Below are 20,179 nucleotides of genomic sequence, written 5' to 3'. Positions count from 1 at the left end.
TCTCCCCACCATTCACCTATGATTTCAGTGCTTTGAGCTCTGAGGAGAACAGATCTAACTCTAGCCATTCCTGTCCCTCTTAACTCTCTCTTCTCATTGTCATCCTCCTCTTACATCCCACAGCCCAACTCAGCTCTTCTCCTCTGTTCCCCCGCACAGATGCATTCCATCCGCAACCTGCCGTCCATGAGATACCGGGTACAGCAGGAGGAAGATGGTGTGGAAGACATGACCCAGCTGGAGTGAGAGTCTTTGATGGGGAGAGGGGAGGGAGCTGGAGGTGCTTCTGGCCATTAGAGCTTGTCAGGTGTGGTGACAACCCTAGGTTTCAAGGTTTGAAAATCCTGCCCCTTGAATGTTCTTCTCCCTAGGGAGCTTCACTATAACACGTGCAATTTCCCTTGCAAAATAAATACCTAGGCTCCTTGGAGAATATATTTTCTGAGTCTATTTTCTCACCTATAAAGTACTGCATATATTACTGACCTCACAGGATTGTTATAAGGAAAATACTTTACAAAACCAAAAGACTGAGTTATTATTATTATAATAAAAATCGATACCATAGATGATGTGCTCTGAACAGCTACCCACCTTGCCTACCCCTGGTTCCAGTTTTGTCCACTGCCTAGGCAGCTGGAGTGGGAGGAAGGTCCTTTGCCTCCATAGGAGGGGTTCAAGTGACATCACAGAATCTTAGAATCGTAGAGTTAGAAGGTACTTTAGAAGGCATTATGGGAGGCAGCATGTTGTAATGGAAAGAACTGGGTTCTAATCCTGATTGTCCCAAATTCCTAGAGGGATCTTGGGCTTACCTTCTCTGGACCTCAGTTTCTTCATCTGTAAGATGAGGGTTGAAATAGATGATTTCCAATGTCCCTTACCATTCTATACTTTTGTGATTGACCCAGTCCAATCCATATGTGAAGTATGAATTCCTTCTACAAGACCTTTGACAGCCACTGCTTAAATACCTTCAGCGTCAGAGAACTCACTGCCTCACAAAGCAGGCCATTTTGATGTGTGTGGCATGGCACCAACTGTCAGAATTTTCTTCACTAAATTAAACTGGAATTGGTGTTCCTCTAATTTCACCCATTGTTCTTATTTCTGTGCTCTAGGACCATACAGAACAAGTCTGCTCTCTTTTCTGTATGACATCCCGTCAGCCATCTGGGGTGAAAGGCTGACTAACTAACCATCATCATTATTGTTGTGTCTCCTATTTGCATGACACCTTCCACTTTGCAAAATAATAATAATACTGTTATCCCTTCCACATTACAGGGGTGAGAAACATGGCGCCCCTGTGATCTGGAAAATTCAAAAAAAAATTTTGACCCTTTATACCAGAGAAGAAATCTGAATTATTATGGTATTAAAGGATAAAATTTGTTGATGTTATATAATACTATACATCTATTTTATGCTATACATAAATACTATAAAATACATACATATACATAAAATACTGTGTATATATATATGTATATGTATGTATGTGTTTTCTGAGTTTCTAAACTTTTTCTGTGTCATCTGCTGGCCTTCTCGTGTCATCTGCAGCTTCAGCAAAACTCCTCAAAATTCCCATTTAATTTCCCCTGCCAACTCACAACATATGGAAACTGTGATGGAGAAAGTCACTATGTGAAAGGGATAATTGTATTTTTTTTTTGCTTTTTTGACTAGGCAAGGGCTTAAATGACTTGCCCAGGGTCACACAGCTAGTAAATGTCAAATGTCCGAGGCAAGATTTGAACTCAGGTCCTCCTGACTCCAAGGCCATTGCTCTATCCACTCTGGATAGCTATATTATTAACAATTCATTTATACATAAGCTACTAAAGTTTGTCAAGCACTTTTCTTATAACAATGCTTATGAGGCATTACATATGAGTAAACTGAGGTTCAGAAAAGTGATGTAATTGGTCCTTCTTTAAAAATCTTCACTAGATCCTGCTATCTCCATTGGCTTTCATCTTATAGTTTGCCTCTCTTTCTCAAACTTCTCATAAAAACCTTGGTGCCTCCTCCTTTCTCAGTCTCTTCTAAACTCCCTGCAGTCTGCCTTCGGGAACCAATCTCTCCAAAGTCACCAATGATCTTTCAATTGTCCAATTTAAATGCCTCTTCTCAATTCTCACTATTCTAACCTCTGCAGAATTGGACCCTGTTGACCCTCTGGCTTTTCCTGATTCTCATCCTACCTCTCTGATCATTCCTTCTCAGTTTCCAATACTAGATCTTCATCTATGTCATGCCCCTTACCTGTGGCTATACCCCCAAGGCATTGTTGGGGCACTCTTCTCTTTTCTCTCCACATTCTTTCCCTTGATGATCTCATCAGCTCCCCATGGATTTAATTATCTACTTGCTGGAGGTCAATGCCCCCACCCACCCCCAGATCTATATATCTATCCCAAGTCTCTCTCCTGAGCCCCAGTCCTGCATCATGTTGAACACGCCTGTTGGACATTTCAGACTGGAGATCCCATCTCAAACTCAACATGTCCAAAAAAGAACTCATGACCTTTCCTCTCAAACCCACTCCTTCTTGAAGAGTTCCACTTTTGCATCCCTACTATTTAACACAGTGTCCAACACTTATGAGACATTTAATTAATGCTTGTAGATTGATTGCTAATCAATTATAAATTACATGTTCAGTGACTACCATCTACTAAGGGTCTTGGGGGAGACAGAGAAGAAGGGTAATTCATGACCCCTCTCCTCAAGGAATTTGCACACAGTCTAGTTAGGAAAACAAAACTTACCTACACACAAAACACTTGGAAGTCAAATGTGAGACTGCGTGATACAGATAGGAACTGTAGTATCAGAGAGTAGTAAGAATTCAATAAGCTGAAGTATTTAAGGGAGACTTCATGGGCAGCAGAAGACCTGAGCTGGGCCTTGAAATAGCATAGTGGATAAAGTGCTGGACTTGGAGTTATGAAGTCCTGAGTTCAAATCCTTCCTCAGATACTAGCTCTATCAGGTAGCATTTCTCTCTGCCTCATTTTTTTCATCTGTAAAATGGGAATAATCATAACACCTGTCTCACTAGATGAGAACTGAAGCTCTTCCATTTCCCACCAACTCTTCCCATGCTTCACAGGGCAAGGCATTCATTGCCACCAATGAGGAGAGAGCCCTTTACCAATGGACATTGGGACAGGAATGTTCATATTAATGTTAGCTGTTACTTGGTAACCTTGTTACTCAAACCCATTGGTGAGTTAGGAGGTTATCTACCCCAAGCATGTGAAGACTTCTCCTGGTGGAATGGGCAGATGAGAACAATTTGTTCCAACAGCCGTGAAGGCAGATGAAGGAGGCTCTGTGGAGCGCTTAGAGCTTGGTCAGACATCAAAGACACCAAAGTCATTGACTGTATCCTGGGCCATCTCCAGTCGTCTTGACTTTTGTCTTGCCACTGGACGTCAATGACCCAGGAAGAAGAAAGTGAGCCTGACAACTTTGTGTAACACGTGCAAGTCAAGACATTACCCTGTGATGTCATTGGTCCTCCTTGAAAAAGGACAAACAACAATAACAATCATATTATTGTTATCAAATTTTGAGTATGATTTGGCAAGAGAGGAGGTCACTTAGGCCAGGCGATGAGATGGGACAATGTGAAACAGAGCTGGTAATGCACAAAATTAAATTCAGGGGAGAATCAGGAGACGAGAGGGTATTAGGAAGCAGGGAAAGGTAATGTTAGAGGGGCAGGATGAAGTCCTGATGTGACAAACAGCCGTAGAGTAAGCCAGAGATTCTGCAGGAAGTGAATTAGCTGGGCTGTTCTCTCTGCTACTTCTTTCTCTGCCATCTTCTTTTTCCTTGGGGAGTAGAGATTAATTTGCTCCCAAGTTTTGGGCCCTGGCAATGTCCATGGTCTTGCTCATCCATCCTAAGGGCTCTTCTTTGTGGAACTCAGCTGCTAAACCAGGCTTGCCTCTGAATTCTGAGGTGGACAAACGGAACCACAAAGGAGACGATGTAGTGCAATGTAGTACCAGGCAACTAGGTGATGTTGCAGATAGGGCACTGGACCCGGAGTCAGGGAGACCTGAATTCAAATCCTGTCTCAGATACTAGCTGTTAGCTACTTAAGAAAGTTACTTAACCTCATTCAACTTCAGTCTCCTCATCTATAAAACAAAAATAATAACGGCACCAATTTCACAGGGTTGTTGTGAGGGTAAAATGAGCTAAATCATGTAAAGAGATTTGCAAAATTTAAAAGGCTATATAAACATTAGCTATTATTATATTTCACTGATGTGATATATATAATACATATATATTTCACTGACAAGATTATATATAATACATATATTACATATTCCTCCCCCCTTTTCTCCTCATTCCTTCTTTCCTCCTTTCTCTTCCCTTCCTCCCTATGTATTATATATTCTATATTCATCATCATTATGGAAAGTATATAAGGGCTGGGAATGAGATCAGAGCCCTAGTCTTGTCCCTAACACTAAGTATCTATGTGATCATAGTCACTTAACCTTTGTAAATTTCAGCATTCTCATCTATGAAACAAATAATCTCTGCCTCTCTAAAAGGGCTGTGCAGATCAGTTGGGAAATTGGAAATGCAGAAGTGGTAGGCAGAGTCACCAGGGTGATACAGATGGGAGGTGGTGGAGTTATTCACTTTGGGAGGGCAGACAGAAGAAGGGAGTCTAGATTCCAGAATCAGTAAGCCAGACTAATGCTTAATGTCACCTCATCCTGACCATCTCTCTCTCCTCTAACTTTTCAGGGACTTGCAAGAGTCTGCCGTGTTGTCCAATCTGAAAACCAGATTTGAAAGAAACCTCATCTATGTAAGGTCCCCCTGTCTTGTTGCTCAAGTTCCATGTCCAAAGTTGTTCTCAGGAAGATGGGCTCTTCCTCGCTCACCCCAAGCTGAGGCAGAAAGCAACAGCCTGGGGAGATGGAGGAATGTTTATCCTTTCCTGATTGGAGTGGGAGGAAAGGACGGTTTGAGTTTCTCACACTGATTGCACATCATTTATTTCTTTAGGTTTTTCCTTTCTCTTTTAGCCCTTCTTCCTCCATTCTCCCTCCTTATTCTTTCTTCCTCCCTCCTGTTTCCCCCTTCCTCCTTATTCTTCCCTTCCTCCTTCCTCTTCCCCTGCTCTCTCCACCTATCTTTCCCCCTCTTCTTCCCTTCCTCTCCTTTGTCTTTTCTTCTTGCCCCTACTTCTTTCTTACCTTTTTTCCTTCCCTTTCCTCTTCTTCTTTCCTTACCCTTTTCTTCCTCCCTTCTCCCCTCTTCCTCCCTTCCTCCCATCCTCCTTATTCCTTCCTTATTCTTTCCTCTTCCCTTTCTCCCTCCTCTTCCCTTCCTCCTTCCCCCCACTTCCTCCTTATTTGTTCCTCTTCCATTCTCCCCTCTTCTGCTTTCCTGCTTATTCCTTCTTCTCTCCTTCCTCCCTCTTCCTCCCTTCTGCCACTTCTTCCCCTTTACCATCATTTTCTCCTTACCTTTTATCTTTTTTTCTCCTCTTTCCTCCCTTATCCTTCCTTACTCCCTTCTCCTTTCTCCCTCCTTTCCCTTTTCTCCTTATTCCTCCCTCCCTCTACTTCCTACTTTTCTCCCTCTTCCTCCCTTCTTCCTCTTCCTTCTCCTTTGTCCCCACTTCCTCCTTATCTTTTATTCCTCCCTACTTTCTCCTTCCCTCTTTCTCCTTCTTCTTCCCTTCCTCCTTCCCCCTTGCCCCTACTTACTCTTTTACCCTTTCTTACTCCCTTTATCTTCTTTTCTTCCCTTCTTTCTCTTTCTCCTTCCCCATTTCTTCTCTCCTTTCCTACCACTCTTTCTCTTCCCCATTTTCCCTTTTCCCTCAACTCTCACTTCAGGAGTCACAGGACCCAAGGCAGGAGAATCTGCATATCCTTTGGTAATGTTGTGCATCGGTTATATGCCAAAATATGGCAGTCCTACCAGTACCAGATAGATGTCTGAACCCAGGTTCCTGAATACCTATTCTGGTACTTTCCACAACATCACAGTTATCCTAGGCCAGCCTCTCTTTGTTGCAGACCTACATTGGCAGCATCCTCGTGTCTGTGAACCCTTACCGAATGTTTAACATCTATGGGATGGAGCAGGTGTTGCAGTACAAAGGGCGAGCTCTGGGGGAGAATCCACCGTGAGTGTCTTCTGACCCCTGATGGTGGGGGGAGGCTGGGACTGGTCATTTGGGCTTCTCTTTTCCAACTCTCCAGAATCCTTCCTGATTGGCCTCTCGCAAGGGTTCAGGGCAGGAGTTATTAACCCTTTTTGTGTCACAGACCCCTTTGGTAGTCTAGTGAAGGCTATGGATCCTTTCTCTGACTCATGTTTTTAAATGCATAAAACAAAATACATAGGACTAGGGAAGGGAATAAGCATTTATATAGCATCTACTATGTGGCAGGCACTGTGCTAAATGCTTTTAACAAATATTATTTAATTTGGTCCTCACAACAACCCTGAGAGGTTGGTGCTGTTATTATCCCATTTTACAGTTGAGGAAATTGAGGCAGACAGAGGTTAAATGATTTGCCCAGCATCACACGGCTAGTCTGAGACTAGATTTGAATTCAGATCTTCCTAACTCCAGGCCTGGTGCTCTATCCATGATGCCTATTTACACAATAAACCAATTATATTGAAATACAGTTATCAAAATATAAATATTTTAAAATAGATTACATATATTTACAATTATTTTATTTATAATTTGTATTATTTAAATTTGTATTATTATTTTAAATTTAAATATAAAAATATTTTTAAAAAGCTAAGTTCATGGATCTCAGGTTAAGAACTCCTGGTTAGAGTTAGCAATTTAAGGTGACTGAATACCTCCTACCTCCCTAGCCCTTTGTGTGCTAGGCTATGCTGTGGGAGACACAGGAGGAAACGAAGGCACAGTCTCTGCTTTCAAGGATCCCATGGTCTACCTGGAAACACACATCTGACATGTGGGAAACATAATATTTAGGGCTGAATTGTGCAGACCTACCATTGAGTAATGTGACAGCATAAAGAAAGGAGATCAGTAGCATCAGTGTAAACTGAAATATTGGAGGAAGGAGGGTTTTGGACTTGAGCTGGGACCTGAAGAACAAAGAGAATTTTTTTAAAAAAAGCAAAGATGGGGGAATGCCAGATCAAAAAGCATGAATTATTAGAATATCCTGAAGAGAAAGGAAAATCTGTGGGGCTAATAAGGGACAGTGGGAGTCCTGAATTGCTTTTCTTTTTAATGGAGATGAAGAACTCAGCCTTGTGAAACTTGAGTATGTGCCTAAGAAATAGGTTAATGTGTTAGCCAGTTAAGATCACTGGCCTCTGCCTCCAATCCAGGTCCCCCATGTTGGATAACTTGACTTGAGAGGAGCTGCTTTCAAATCCTACTATCCCCACACCCATGCATCCATAAGTGGGAACCTGAGAGGGAAGGTCACTGCTCCAAGGGCAGAGACAACATGTAAGCCCCAGCAATGAAGAATTCACACACTCACAATATGTTGGGATGGCATCTCCAATCTCCCAGAAAAGTCTGCATTCAGAGCATCCACATCCAGATTTGTTAGTCTAGAAAAATATCAGTGGTGTTGAGAAGACAGCTAATCTTGGCTCTGACACTAGTTATGTGACCATACTTTTCTATTTGCATCCCCACTGTCTATCATAGTGTTCTGCATCTGATAAGCTCTTAATAAATGCCTCATTCATTCATTCATTCATTCATGGATAAGTCACTTAAAACCTCTCTCAGACTGTTTCTTCATATGTCAAATAGGGAAAATAATTTGCACTGTGTCATAAGGTTATCAATTATATAAAATATTATATAAAAAATGGCTCTCATTGATTGGCCAACAATAGGTCCCACCCAAGCCCTACTTGGTCATTGTTTGGGCCCCGATTGGCTCGGAATGAATGTAAATAGCAATTGTTTCTGTTTTGGCCAGAAACCCTGAGAGTCTTCCCCTCCCAGATGAATTTTTTTGACTAGGTAAAAGAGACCATTCTTTGCCTCATTTCTTACCTAACCTTAGTCACTGAATGGGTGCTGCCTCAGTCAGACTGAGACCTGGGAAAGACCTGAGCTTAAAAAGGCCTCCCACTGCATCCAGGGCCATCTCCAGTCATCCTGATCTATATCTGGCCACTGGACCCAGATGGCTCCAGAGGAGAAAGTGAGGTTGGTGACTTTGCACAGCCCTGCCTCACTTAAATCCAATTCACTTGCATGTCAAGACATTGCCTCCCTGATGTCATGGTCAAACAAAGGACAAACAACAACCCCAACAATAACAATAAGGGTCCTTTCTGGGGCTTTATAGAGACAGCTGTTCTAGGCTATTGTGTACACGCTCACTAAGTTAACACATCAGGCTTTTACAGTCTCCACAATGTTCCCTTGGGCTACCATAGATAATGCCAGGTTGCAGTCAGAGGGCAACCAAACTGGAATCTTGGGGTCACTGTAGCTAGGAAGGACCCCAGAGCCCAGTTAGCTCAGTCTTCTCACTTTATAGGTAAGGAAAGTGACTTGCCTTAGGATATATAGATGAGTGGCAGAGGTAAAATTTGAACTCAGTTCCTGTGACTCAAACTCTTTTCTCAAGGGAGTCTGTCAGGGTTGGGTTTGGGGAAGCAGGGGAAGGGAGAGTAGAGAAAGAAAAAAATCTATAGGTGATGCAAAGTCTAATACTGAATCTGTACAGGAAGCCAGGTCCAACATGTGAAAGGGACAGGTGATGCCAACACAAAGAGCCAAGGAGAAAGGAAAAAAGCTAGGAATGGGCAGCAGGTCATGTGGTCATGGAGACATAAGTCAAGTGGCCAGAAAGGGGGTTCCTGGAAGCAAAACTCTGGGGTGGAGACATTGCAAGTGCAGCTGAGTTTAAAGGGTCTGCCCAGCCCCTGAAACCACTGGTTCCACTCTTCTGATTCTTAAAGTGGCCCCAACAGCGTGGGCATCTATGTAGGTCCTGGTAGGAGCAAGTGTTGTTCTGAGTGCATAGTAAGTCTGATTGTTGCTGTCAACTGTCTGGCTGACCAAGTCACATCGGTAGTCCTAAAAATGAGAGGAAATGGACTAAAATTAGAGCCAGGAAAATCTAGACATGAGAAAGGGCTTCTGAGCTGTCCCGTTGGGACACCCTAACCCAGATGGCAATCAGTCACTTTGGGAAGGAGGGAAGAGCTGTGGCCTGAGCATCTAGATCCTATGGTCTGGTCCCTTGCAGCCCAATTTGAAGTGGCTAAGAAGAGGACACCATTCCCCTTCTCCAAATGATGTGCTCATGACCCTGATTGGAAGGTGATATTTCCTCCCAGGAAGCCCCTTAGGTAGAGGAGAGACCTCCATATTCCTGATATGGTTTAGATTTGGCCCTAATTGAAAGATGGTGATATTTCTTTCCAGGAAGCTCCTTAGGTAGAGAAGATACATATTCCTGAGATGGTTTCATTCATGGAAGCAGAGGACACTGGAGTCTTCCTTCCCCCTTGTCCTTTTGTCCCACACTCTCACCCCTTTGCCTTCCCTACTCCTATCCCAACACAATCATGCACCTTCCTTACCCTGGAAATTTGTCAGAATCCATGCTTCCAAAAGGGCTAAAGTGAAAATGATTTGTCCTTTGCAGGCACCTGTTTGCGACGGCGAACCTTGCTTACACCAAAATGCTGGATGCTAAACACAACCAGTGTATTATCATCAGGTGAGAGGAAGAGCCCCAGGAAAGTGGAGAATGGGGTGTGTTGGGGTGTTCTCCAAGCCCAGTCCCTATTTCTGAGCTTCCAGATGGGCCTGTCATTTGTCTAGTTTATAAAGAAAGTCAAATATAGGTTTCTGAGTTTTAGTTTCCAAATTATTATGTGACTTTGGACACGTCACTCAGTGTCTGTATTTGTCCTATTTCCTCTGATCCTCACCCTCTTACTCCACAGATTGTGCCTATGTCTGGGGTTGTATGCTTCCAAAACTAGGATTCCTGGGAAACAAATATAGTACCTAAAAAACCATCAGACCCAGTGAAAGTCACATAAGACAACAGATTTTACTTGTTTGAACAAGAAAAAACCGAGTCATATTGCTTTGAGCACTGCTCCAATTCTGCACAACAAAGCTTTACATTTTTATAGATTTAAAGGGGTAAATGGATCAAACAAAAGTGGAAAATGTCAAGGGTGTGATGACATTTTGTGGGTTCTAAGTTTACATTCTCAAGCTGTGATATATTTAATAGATAATAATAATTATCATAATAATAGCTAAGAGTTATATAATACCTACTGTGTGCCAGGCACTTTATAATTATTATCTGATTTGATCCTCACAACAGCCCTAGGAGATAAGTGCTACGATTATCCTTGTTTTATAGGTGAGGAATAATAATAATAGCTAACATTTAAATAGTGCTTACTATGTCCCAGGTATTGTGCTAAATGCTTTACAATTTTTATCTTATCTGATCCTCACCACAACCCGGGGAGGTAGGGACTATTATTATTTCCATATTACAGATAAGGAAACTGAGGCAAACAGAGGTTGTTACTTGCCCAGATTCACACAATTAATAAGTGTCTGAGGCCAGATTTGAACTTAGGTCCTCCTAACTCCAGGTCCAATGTGGTATCATAAGTGTCATAATTTCATAAGAACATATGTGTCCCATAGGTTCCAGATTGTTAAGGTTGCTCCATGATGGAGTCAGTTTTGTTCTTCCTCTTTATTAGGAATGAGCCAGTTTCCATTCCTGACCCTCTGATTCCCCTCTCCACTTGGGCATCTTTTCTCTGTCTTTGATCTAGTGGGGAAAGCGGGTCAGGAAAGACTGAGGCCACAAAGCTGATTCTGCGCTACTTGGCCACCATGAACCAGAAGCGGGACATCATGCAACAGGTAAGAGCATCATCTCTCTTCCTCCAGCCTGCCCTGGTTCCATCACAGTGGGCATGACTGGCTGGGAAATCTGTGGATCCTGTACCCTGGAGGATTCTAGAGACAGGAGAATTTTACATCCATCTGGAACACGTTAAGGCTGGCGAAGGGAAACATATTTTTGGGCTGGAAGAGAGAAGACCTGGTACTAAGCCGAGGGCCGTCACCATCACTATGGGACCTTGCAACCCACTTCAGAACTACACATTTAGAGCCTGGGACCTCTGAGGTCTTTCAACTCAACTCTCATTTTTTTTTTGTTCAGACCTTTGGTTTCATTGGACGTAGGAAACTCCCAATGAAAAAATTCCCTCCATAAACACAGATCCTTAGTTATTCTGCAACTTAGTCTTAGAATTCCCTAGGGCCACTGAAAAGCTGAGTGATTTGCCAAGAGTCAGTCACAGCCAATATGTGTCAGAGGTAAGATTTGAACCCAGGTCCTTTGACTCCCAATCCAAACCCCTTTCCACTGCATCACATAGCCCTCATCTGTCAAATAGTAGGCACACTGCTCTGCCTTCTCATGGAGCTGTAGTGAAATTCTGGAAGGATCATAAATATGTAAAGGTCTTGTGATGTGTGAAACGCTATGCATGCCTAGCAGTTGTGTAGATATAGAAGGTGCTTGGTTGGTGAGCAGTTAGTTACTTTTAATTGGTTTCCATCCTCTTGTGAGTGGTACCACTCTTTCCCAGCTTTTCCCAAATTAGGGTCAATTTTTTACTCTAGTCAACACCCTCAGCTGCATAAAGTTGGAGGGAGAGGAAGGGATATCTTTTCTTTTGAATCTGCTTGGGAAAAACAATGGGAATATGAGGTACCTGAGAAAACTGCCTCAGAAAGTCTACTCTAGATCCTTTACAAATCTCCCCCTACTAACTGCTGACTCTCTTGCCTTAGGGAATCCAGGTCTTCCTTTTCTTTGCTTTTGGGAGGCTATAGATACGTAAAGTAAATCGACACGTATTATTTGTTCATCGTGAGCCAGTAAAATTCCAGCAGTTTGGCAAAGAATCTCCCTCTCTATGTGATGGATAGATATTATAGTAGAAAATCTATTTCTTTCTTTTTTTAGGCAGTTGGGGTTAAGTGACTTGCCCAAGGTCACACAGCTAGCTAGTAAGTGTCAAGTGTTTGGTCTGAGGCCGGATTTAAACTCAGGTCCTCCTGACTTCAGGGCTGGTGCTCTATCCACCGCACCACCTAGCTCCCTCAGAAAATCTATTTCTTAAGATAAAAAATTCAGGTATTCATTGATAAGTGCTGCTGCCAATCATACTTATCAACATGCAGAGACATTTTAATACTGGTCTATTATATGTTCAAAGCACAGCCCCCCTATATGCAAAAATCACCGGGTCCTGAATAACATTTTCAGCAATCTTATATACTCTTTACCTACATCAACAGAATGGGTACAGTTGGAATTTCACTGGCAAAGGGGAAGGTAAAGATTTATACATCAAAGAACTGACCACAGAGGGAGAAGAGCCACATCAGATAAAATAACAAATTGATCTGTAAACACCAGAACTGAAATCAAGCTGAAATTTTGTGAACTGACAAAGCAGGAGCTAACCAGACAGCAACAGGGATGTAGCTGATGTCTCAGCTTAGGTAAATGGGGATAATAAAACTGAGCCAGAACTTCTAGCACTAACTAATTACCTGAGCTAAAGTTTGAAGCCTCAGCTCATTTCTGCCCGCTCCAGTCAGTGACATGACTAGCTGTCCTAAGGGAAATGATGGTCACAAAGCCAATATGAAAAAATTTCTTACCATGTATTCTTTACTGTGTATAGCCTCTTTCAGATGTATTTACCTCAAGGAGACACACACAAATTAGTAATTCAATGAATGACCTTATTTGTTGTCATTGTTGAGTCATTTGAGTCTGACTTTTTGTGACCCCTTTTGGGGTTTTCTTGGCAAAGATACTAGAGTGATTTGTCATTTCCTTCTCCAGCTCATTTTACAGATGAAGAAACTGAGGCAAACAAGGTTAAGTGACTTGCCTAGGGTTACACAGCTTGGGAGGGTCTGAGGCCAGATTTGAACTCAGCTCTTTCTGACTCTAGACCTGGCACTCTATCCACTGTGCCACCTAGCTGCCCTGACTTTGTTTGGATTGCTTAAATAATTGAATTACTTAAAGTAATTCAATGAATGACTACCTTAGAGAAGACAATCTTAAAATAACAGCCAAATAGAAACCAAAGCAAATTCTTAAGAAGCAAGGATTGAGGATCAACGCTCTCCTGGGAGAGTGAAAGAATTAAAAAACAAAGTGACAGAGAAGATGGAGAAGTACAGTTTTAATCCCTACAGCAGGAATGGATAGAGCCACTTTGCACCTCCCTGACTTCCACGTTGCTTGGATATAGACCTCGTCCAAGCATCCTGTCATTTTTCCCTCTGCCAGCTCACTTATACTTGTGGTATATACTTGGGGCTACAACAGTGGTGATCACCCCTTGCATTCCAAGTCATCACCAGCCATCTTCACTTTTTTTTAATTCTTTTTTTCTGCCTTTTTTTAAAAAATGAGACAATGAGGGTTAAGTGACTTGCCCAGGGTCACACAGCTAGTAAGCGTCATGTTGTCTTCACTTCTGTCTTGCCATTGGACCCCTATGACTCCAGAGGAGAGAGTGAGGCTGATGACTTCATGTAGCTCTGCCTCACTTAAGTCCAATTCATGAGCAAGTCAAGGCAGCACCCTCATGATATCATTGGTCCTCTTTGAGAATGCGTTATGAACAACAACAGCCTCGATGGGGAAAAGCCTAGGAAATGTTCTGGGGCCTTGCAGAGATCGGTTAGTCCTTTACCATAGCAACTTTTTTATTATCACAAATCATACAGCTAGGTGGCACAGTGGATAAGGCCTGAAGTCAGGAAGAACTGAGTTCAATCCAGTCTCGGATACTAACTGTGTGACCCTATGCAAACTACTTAATCTCTGACTTCCTCAGTTTCCCCAACTGTAAAATGGGGATAACAATAGCAACTACCTCCCAGAGTTGTTGTAAGGATCAAATGAGATAATATTTGTAAAAAACTATGTGCATAGCACATAGTAGCCACTATTTCAATGTTTATTCTCTTCCCTAATGCTGCTCTGAACATTCTTGTGCATGTAAAGTTTCTGTAAATAATCTCATTGGGATGACAATGGAATCTCTGGGTTAAAGGATATGAACAATTTAGTAACACTTCCTGCATAATTCCAAATTGTTTCCCACGGTTTTTAAGCTAATTCAGTTTTACCAGCAGCAAATCAGTGTGTTTTGGACATATTGATTTTGAGGTGCCTACAGGACATCCCATTTGAGAGGTTCAAAAGCCCATTGGTGATGCAAGACTATTGTTGTGAGGATCAAATGCGATAATATTTGTTCAAAGGAGAGACTAGGACCGGATATTTAGATCTCAAAGTCATCAGCATAGAGATGGTAATTAAACCCATAAGAGCTCATGAGATCACTAAGGGTCCCTCCAAAAATGAGTTTTCCCACTTTTTAAGGTTTTCAAAAAAAGTGGTTACTGTTATTTGTAAGTAGTAGTAATAGTAGTACTAGTGGTGGTGGTGGTGGTGGTGGTAGAAATAATAATAATAATGAATAATAATAGCTAGCATTTATATAGCTTCTACTACATGTTAGGTGCTGTTCTAAGCACTTTATAAATGTCTCATTTGATCCTCAAAACAAGCTTAGGAGGTAAGTGCTGTTATGATCTCCATTTTACAGTTGAGGAAACTGAGGCAAACAGAAGTTAAGTGACTTGCTCAGGGTCACACAGCTAATAAGCATCTAAGACTGGATTTGAGCTGAGGTCTTCCCAGTTCCAGGTCCAGCACTCTATCTACTGTGCTACCAGTTGCCTCTTTTGAAAACTATTTATATCAGGACAGCAAGATGGCACAGTGGATAGAGCACTGGCCTTTGGAGTCAGGAGGACCTGAGTTCAAATGTGACCTTGGATACTTACTAGCTGTGTGATCCTGTGTAAGTCACTTAATCCTAATTGCCTCAAAAAACAAAAAAAAAATCCCAACCTATTCATATCCTTTATTGGAGAATGGTTTTTATCTTCTATGTTTATGCTAATTCCCTATAGATTTTGGATGTCAAGCTTTTGTCAGAGTTTTTAAATGAATTTTCCCCACTTTGTATAGCTTCTTCTGACTCTAGCTGCATTGATTATATTTGTTCAAAAGTTTTTCTAATTTAAAATACTGTAATGAAGACTGTCAATTCTTTATTATTCCTCCCATACCTTCTCTAGTTGTGTATTTTCCCCTTATCCATTATTAGGGATAGGGACTAGAACTGTAATTTCATTAGTATGGGGAACTCCTGGAGGAGGAAATGCCCTCCACTAATGCAGGTCAGCAACTTCTCTGCAGTTTATAGCCTTAGAGACTTTCCTAGAGACCTAAGAAGTGAAAGTCCTTATGCAGGGTCACAGAGCTGGTATGTGTCAGAGGATAGCTTTGAAACCCAGTTCTTCCTGGTTATGAGGCTGCTCCTCTGTCCACTATACCCTGTGCCTGGCCTCTATCTATTTTCTTATAATTAGAAAATAATTACTTATATAGAAATATTATAAACAATAAGCATGTAAAATATAGATAATATTATAAATGTCATTAATAAGCAATATATCATATAAATATATGATAAATATTGTATCTAAGATTATTTAATTATTTCTCATAATCAGGAAAGATCTAACCTTTTATGCTCCTGGCATTTTGATAGTACTATTTCTTATGTTTACATGACATCAGTCTGGAGTCTTATTGCCTAAGGTATAAAATGCTGATCTAAACCTATTTGGGGGGCAAAGCAATCACCAGTTTCCCCAGCAGCCTCATCCCTATTCTAGTAATTTGCTTTCTTGGATTTGTCAAGCACCAGCATGTTGGGCATTTTTGTTCCTAAGTCCTGCTTACCTAATTCATTCCATTGACTTTTGTATTTTATCTAAGACCAGGCAGTTTTGATAAATACTGCTTCATAGTATGATTTTAGATCTGATAGCCCTAAGAGTGACTCCTACAACTTCTTTTTTTGTTTCATAGCCTTGATGTAGCCTGACCACTGACTCCTCCAAATAAAGTTTTTTTATTATTTTATCTAATTCTATAAAGTGTCTCTTCAGTAAATCTATTGATAAGTGCTAAATCTATAAAAATAATATGGGCAGTATAATTAATTTTACTGTATCATCCAGACATGAACGTGTACTATGTATTCAATTATTTAGGACTTCTTTTTTCCCCCTATAAAACTGATCTCAGTTATATTTTCACAAGTCCTAGAAATGTCTTGGCAGGTTAATTTTCAGAGAGTTAATGCATTTTGCTGTTATCTTAAATGGAATTTCTCTCTTGTCTTTTTTTTCTGGCTTTTTTGGAGGGTAATTTGTAGAAAGACTGATGGATTTTGTGGATTTCTGGAATATTCTATTACTGGACTGAAGCTATTAATTGCCTTGATTAATTTTTTCATTGACTCTTTGGATTTTCTAAGTAAATCATCATAGCGTCTTTGAATAAGGGTAATTTAGCTTTTACTTTAGCTACGTTAAGTCCTACAGTTTCTTTTTTCCTGTCATTGCCATAGCTAGTATTTCTAGTGGTATGACAGTGGAGGCTTAGGGCATCTTTACTTTACTTCAGTCTTATTGCAGGAAACTTCTAGTATTTCTCCATTACAAATAGTACTAGCTCTTGATATTAGAAATTTTAATATTTTTGCATCAATATTGGGCTATAGTTTTCATTCTCTGCTTCTATTATCAGGACAATACTTGTCTCATGAAAGGAGATGAATGTCTCCTTTCTCAACTTTTTTGGAAAGATGACATAGCAAAGGAATTGCCATTTCTTTAAATATGTTCTAGAGTGGTAGATTTGGAAAGAAAGTTGATGAACCCTATTTTGGATATGATGAGTTTGAGGTACCTACTGGACATCTAGTTTGACATGTCCAAAAGGTGGTTCATGGTGTGGGACTGGAGCTCAGGAGAGAGACTAGAGATGGACATTTTAGAGTAGGAATTGTCTGCATGGAGATGATAATTGAACTGACGAGTATGGATGAGATCACTAAGTGAAAGAGTATAGAAGAAAAAGAGGGCAGAATATTCCTGAGAGTTTTCATTTTGGGGTATCTTTCAGGAAGTGACCAATGGATCTTTCTTGTTTTCCCTTTGAACTCTGGTTCCAATAGATCTAAGTGATTTTTGTTTATGATTTTCCGGAATATGGTTATCCTAGTGGTTTTGTTATGGTCATGGTTTACATGTAGCCCAGTGATTCTTTTTTTTTTTAAAGAAATATTTAAATTTATTTCATTAAATATTTCTCAATTGCGTGTAAAAACATTTTAACAATCAGTTTTTAAAATTTTGAGTTCCACATTCTCTGCCTCTCCCACTTCTCATTCCTCCTTGAGAAGACAAGCAATTTGATATTGATTATATATGTAAATCCATGTAAAACATATTTCCATATTAGCCATGTTGCAAAAGAAAACATACCAAGAAAAGAAAACAAGAAAAATAAAGAAAGTTTTTAAAAGGTATGCTTCAATCTGCATTCAGGGTTAATCAATTCTCTCTCTAAAGGTAGAGAAGCATTTTTCATCCTGGGTCCTTTGGAATTGTCTCAGATTGTTGTCTTGATCAGAATAGATAATTCTTTCACAGTTAACTACTTGCAATATTGCTTTTACTATGTACAGTGTTCTTCTGGTTCTTTTCATGAGTTTGCATAATTATTTGAAGGTTTTCTGAAACCATCTTGCTTCTCATTTCTTGTAGCACAATAATATTCCATCACAATCACATGTTACTACCTGTTCAGCCATTCCCTAATTGTTGGGTATCCCCTCGGTTTCCAACTCGTCACCATAACAAAAAGAGCTGCTTTAAATATTTTTGTATAAATAGATCCTTTCCTCTTTTCTTTGATCTCTTTAGGATCTAAATCTAATAGTGGTAGTGAGTGCTGGACCAAAGGGTATGCATATTTTTATAGCCCTTTGGGTGTACTTCGAAATTGCTCTCCAGAATTGTTGGACTAATTTGCATCTCCACCAACAGTGCATTACTATTCCAATTTTTCTACATCCCCCTAGCATTTATCATTTCCCTTTTCTGTCATATTAGCCAATTTGATAGGTATGAAGTGGCACCTCAGAGTTGTTTTAATTTGCATTTTTCTAATCAGTAGTGATTTAGACCATTTTTTCATGTGACTGTCAATAGCTTTGATTTCTTCTTCTGAAAACTGCCTGTTCATATCCTTTGACCATTCATCAACTGGGGAATGGCTCTTATTTTTATGAACTTGTTTCAGTTCCTTCTATATTTGAGGAAAAAAAGCCTTTATCAGAGAAACTTGCTGTGACATTTCCCCCTAGTTTCCTATTTTCCTCCTAATTTTGGCTGCATTAGTTTTGTTTGTGCAAAAGCTTTTTAATTTCATGAAATAAAAATTATTTATTTTACTTCCCATGATCTTCTCCATCTCTTTTCTGATCAGAAGCTCTTTCCTTATCCATAGAGCTGACAAGTACATTTTTTCCCCCCATACTCTCCTAATTTACTTATGATATCACTCTTCATGTCTAAATCATTTATCCATTTGGACCATCTCTTGGTAGGAGATGTGAGATGTATGGTGTCAGGTCTATAACTAGTTTTTTGCCAAACTGCTTACCAATTTTCCCAGCAATTTGTGTCTTCTAGTGAGGTCTTGTCCCAAAAGCCTGGATCTTTTGGTTTATCAAACACTAGTTTACTACGGTCATGTCTACTATGTACCTAATTTATTCCACTGATCCACCACTCTGTTTCTTAGCCAGTACCAGGTTATTTTGATGATTATCACTTTGTAATAGAGTTTCAAATCTAGAATTGCAAGGCCACTTTCCTATACATTTTTTTCCATTGATTCCTTTGACAATCTTGACCTTTTGTTCTTCCAGATGAATTTTGTTATTATTTTTTCTCTCTCTATAAAATACTTCTTTGGTAGTTTGATTGGTATGGCATTGAATAAGTAAACTAACTTAGGCAGAATTGTAATTTTTATTGTGTTGGCTCTGCCTACCCATGAGCAACTGATATTTTTCCAATTATTTAGATCTGACATTATTTGTATGAAAAGTGTTTTGTAATTGTGTTCATATAGTTTCTGGGTTTGTCTTGGCAAGTAGACGCCCACACATTTTATACCTTCTAGTTATTTTAAATGGAATATCTCTTCCTATTGCTTGCTGTTGGCCTTTGTTAGTAATATATGGAAATGCTGATGATTTGTATGGGCTTATTCTGTATCCTGCAACTTTGCTGAAGTTATTGTTTCAACTAGTTTTTTAGTTGATTCTCTAGGATTCTCTACATATGCCATCATATCATCTGCAAAGAGTGATAGTTTTGTTTCCTCATTGCCTATTTTTATTCTTTCAATTTCTTTTTCTTATCTTATCACTATAGCTAGCATTTCTAGTACCATACTGAGTAATAGTGGTGACGATGTAGTCCAACGATTCTTAAATTTTTTTTCTCCTTGATTTGTTTTCTAGGTCAGTTATTTTTATAGTACATGTCTCACATCCTTTTTTTCTATTCCCCGCCCCATCCCCTGAATCTTTTGATTTTATTTAATATTCCTTGTTTCACGGAGTCATTGCTTTCTGGTTGGTCTGCCACAATTTTCAGGGAGTCCCTCCTTCCCATTCTTTCCTCCTCCTTTCATTTAATATTACATTTATCTCTTATTTCATTTTTTCTAGGTACTATTTGCAGTCATTGCAAACAGGTCATTCTTTTCCCTAAGACTTGACTTGAACCTGTGGAATTATTCTGTTCTTTTGAGTTTACCTCTTGGGCTTCTGTCTAGCCATAGCACTTCTTCACGTCTGGTGTTTTTTTTCCCTCCTTTCTGTTTGCCCGTTTCTCCAGGCTCAGGTTGTACTTGGGTCAGACTCTGTTTGCTGTCTCCCATACTGTGGAATGGTACGAACCAGCAGTGGGCTGGAGCCAGCTCAAACCTGCTCTGGAGAGTCAATTGTTAAATTCTCATTGTGAGCATCCACACCTCCGATTTTCAGAGAGTCAGTTGTTCAGCATTTACCAATACACCCTCTGGTAGGAACAGACCGCATTTGGTCCTGGATGCCT

General features: G+C 40.3%; 1 protein-coding gene across 1 annotated transcript in view; it reads left to right on the top strand.

Annotated features, from left to right (window-relative positions):
* MYO15A (myosin XVA) overlaps positions 1-20,179 on the top strand; it is a 134,415-nt gene that overhangs the window by 6,918 nt on the left and 107,318 nt on the right. The window contains 5 exon segments of the mRNA XM_078151742.1: positions 160-242; positions 4,783-4,846; positions 6,069-6,178; positions 9,678-9,752; positions 10,846-10,942. Of these exon segments, the coding sequence (XP_078007868.1) occupies positions 160-242; positions 4,783-4,846; positions 6,069-6,178; positions 9,678-9,752; positions 10,846-10,942 (429 nt within the window).

The sequence above is a fragment of the Phascolarctos cinereus genome, unplaced genomic scaffold (assembly GCF_003287225.1).
Source record: "Phascolarctos cinereus isolate Bilbo 61053 unplaced genomic scaffold, phaCin_HiC Scaffold_4;HRSCAF=312, whole genome shotgun sequence".
Lineage (NCBI taxonomy): Eukaryota > Metazoa > Chordata > Mammalia > Diprotodontia > Phascolarctidae > Phascolarctos > Phascolarctos cinereus.
The sequence above is the reverse complement of the archived record's forward strand: the minus strand, read 5'-3'. Positions and strand labels throughout refer to the sequence as shown.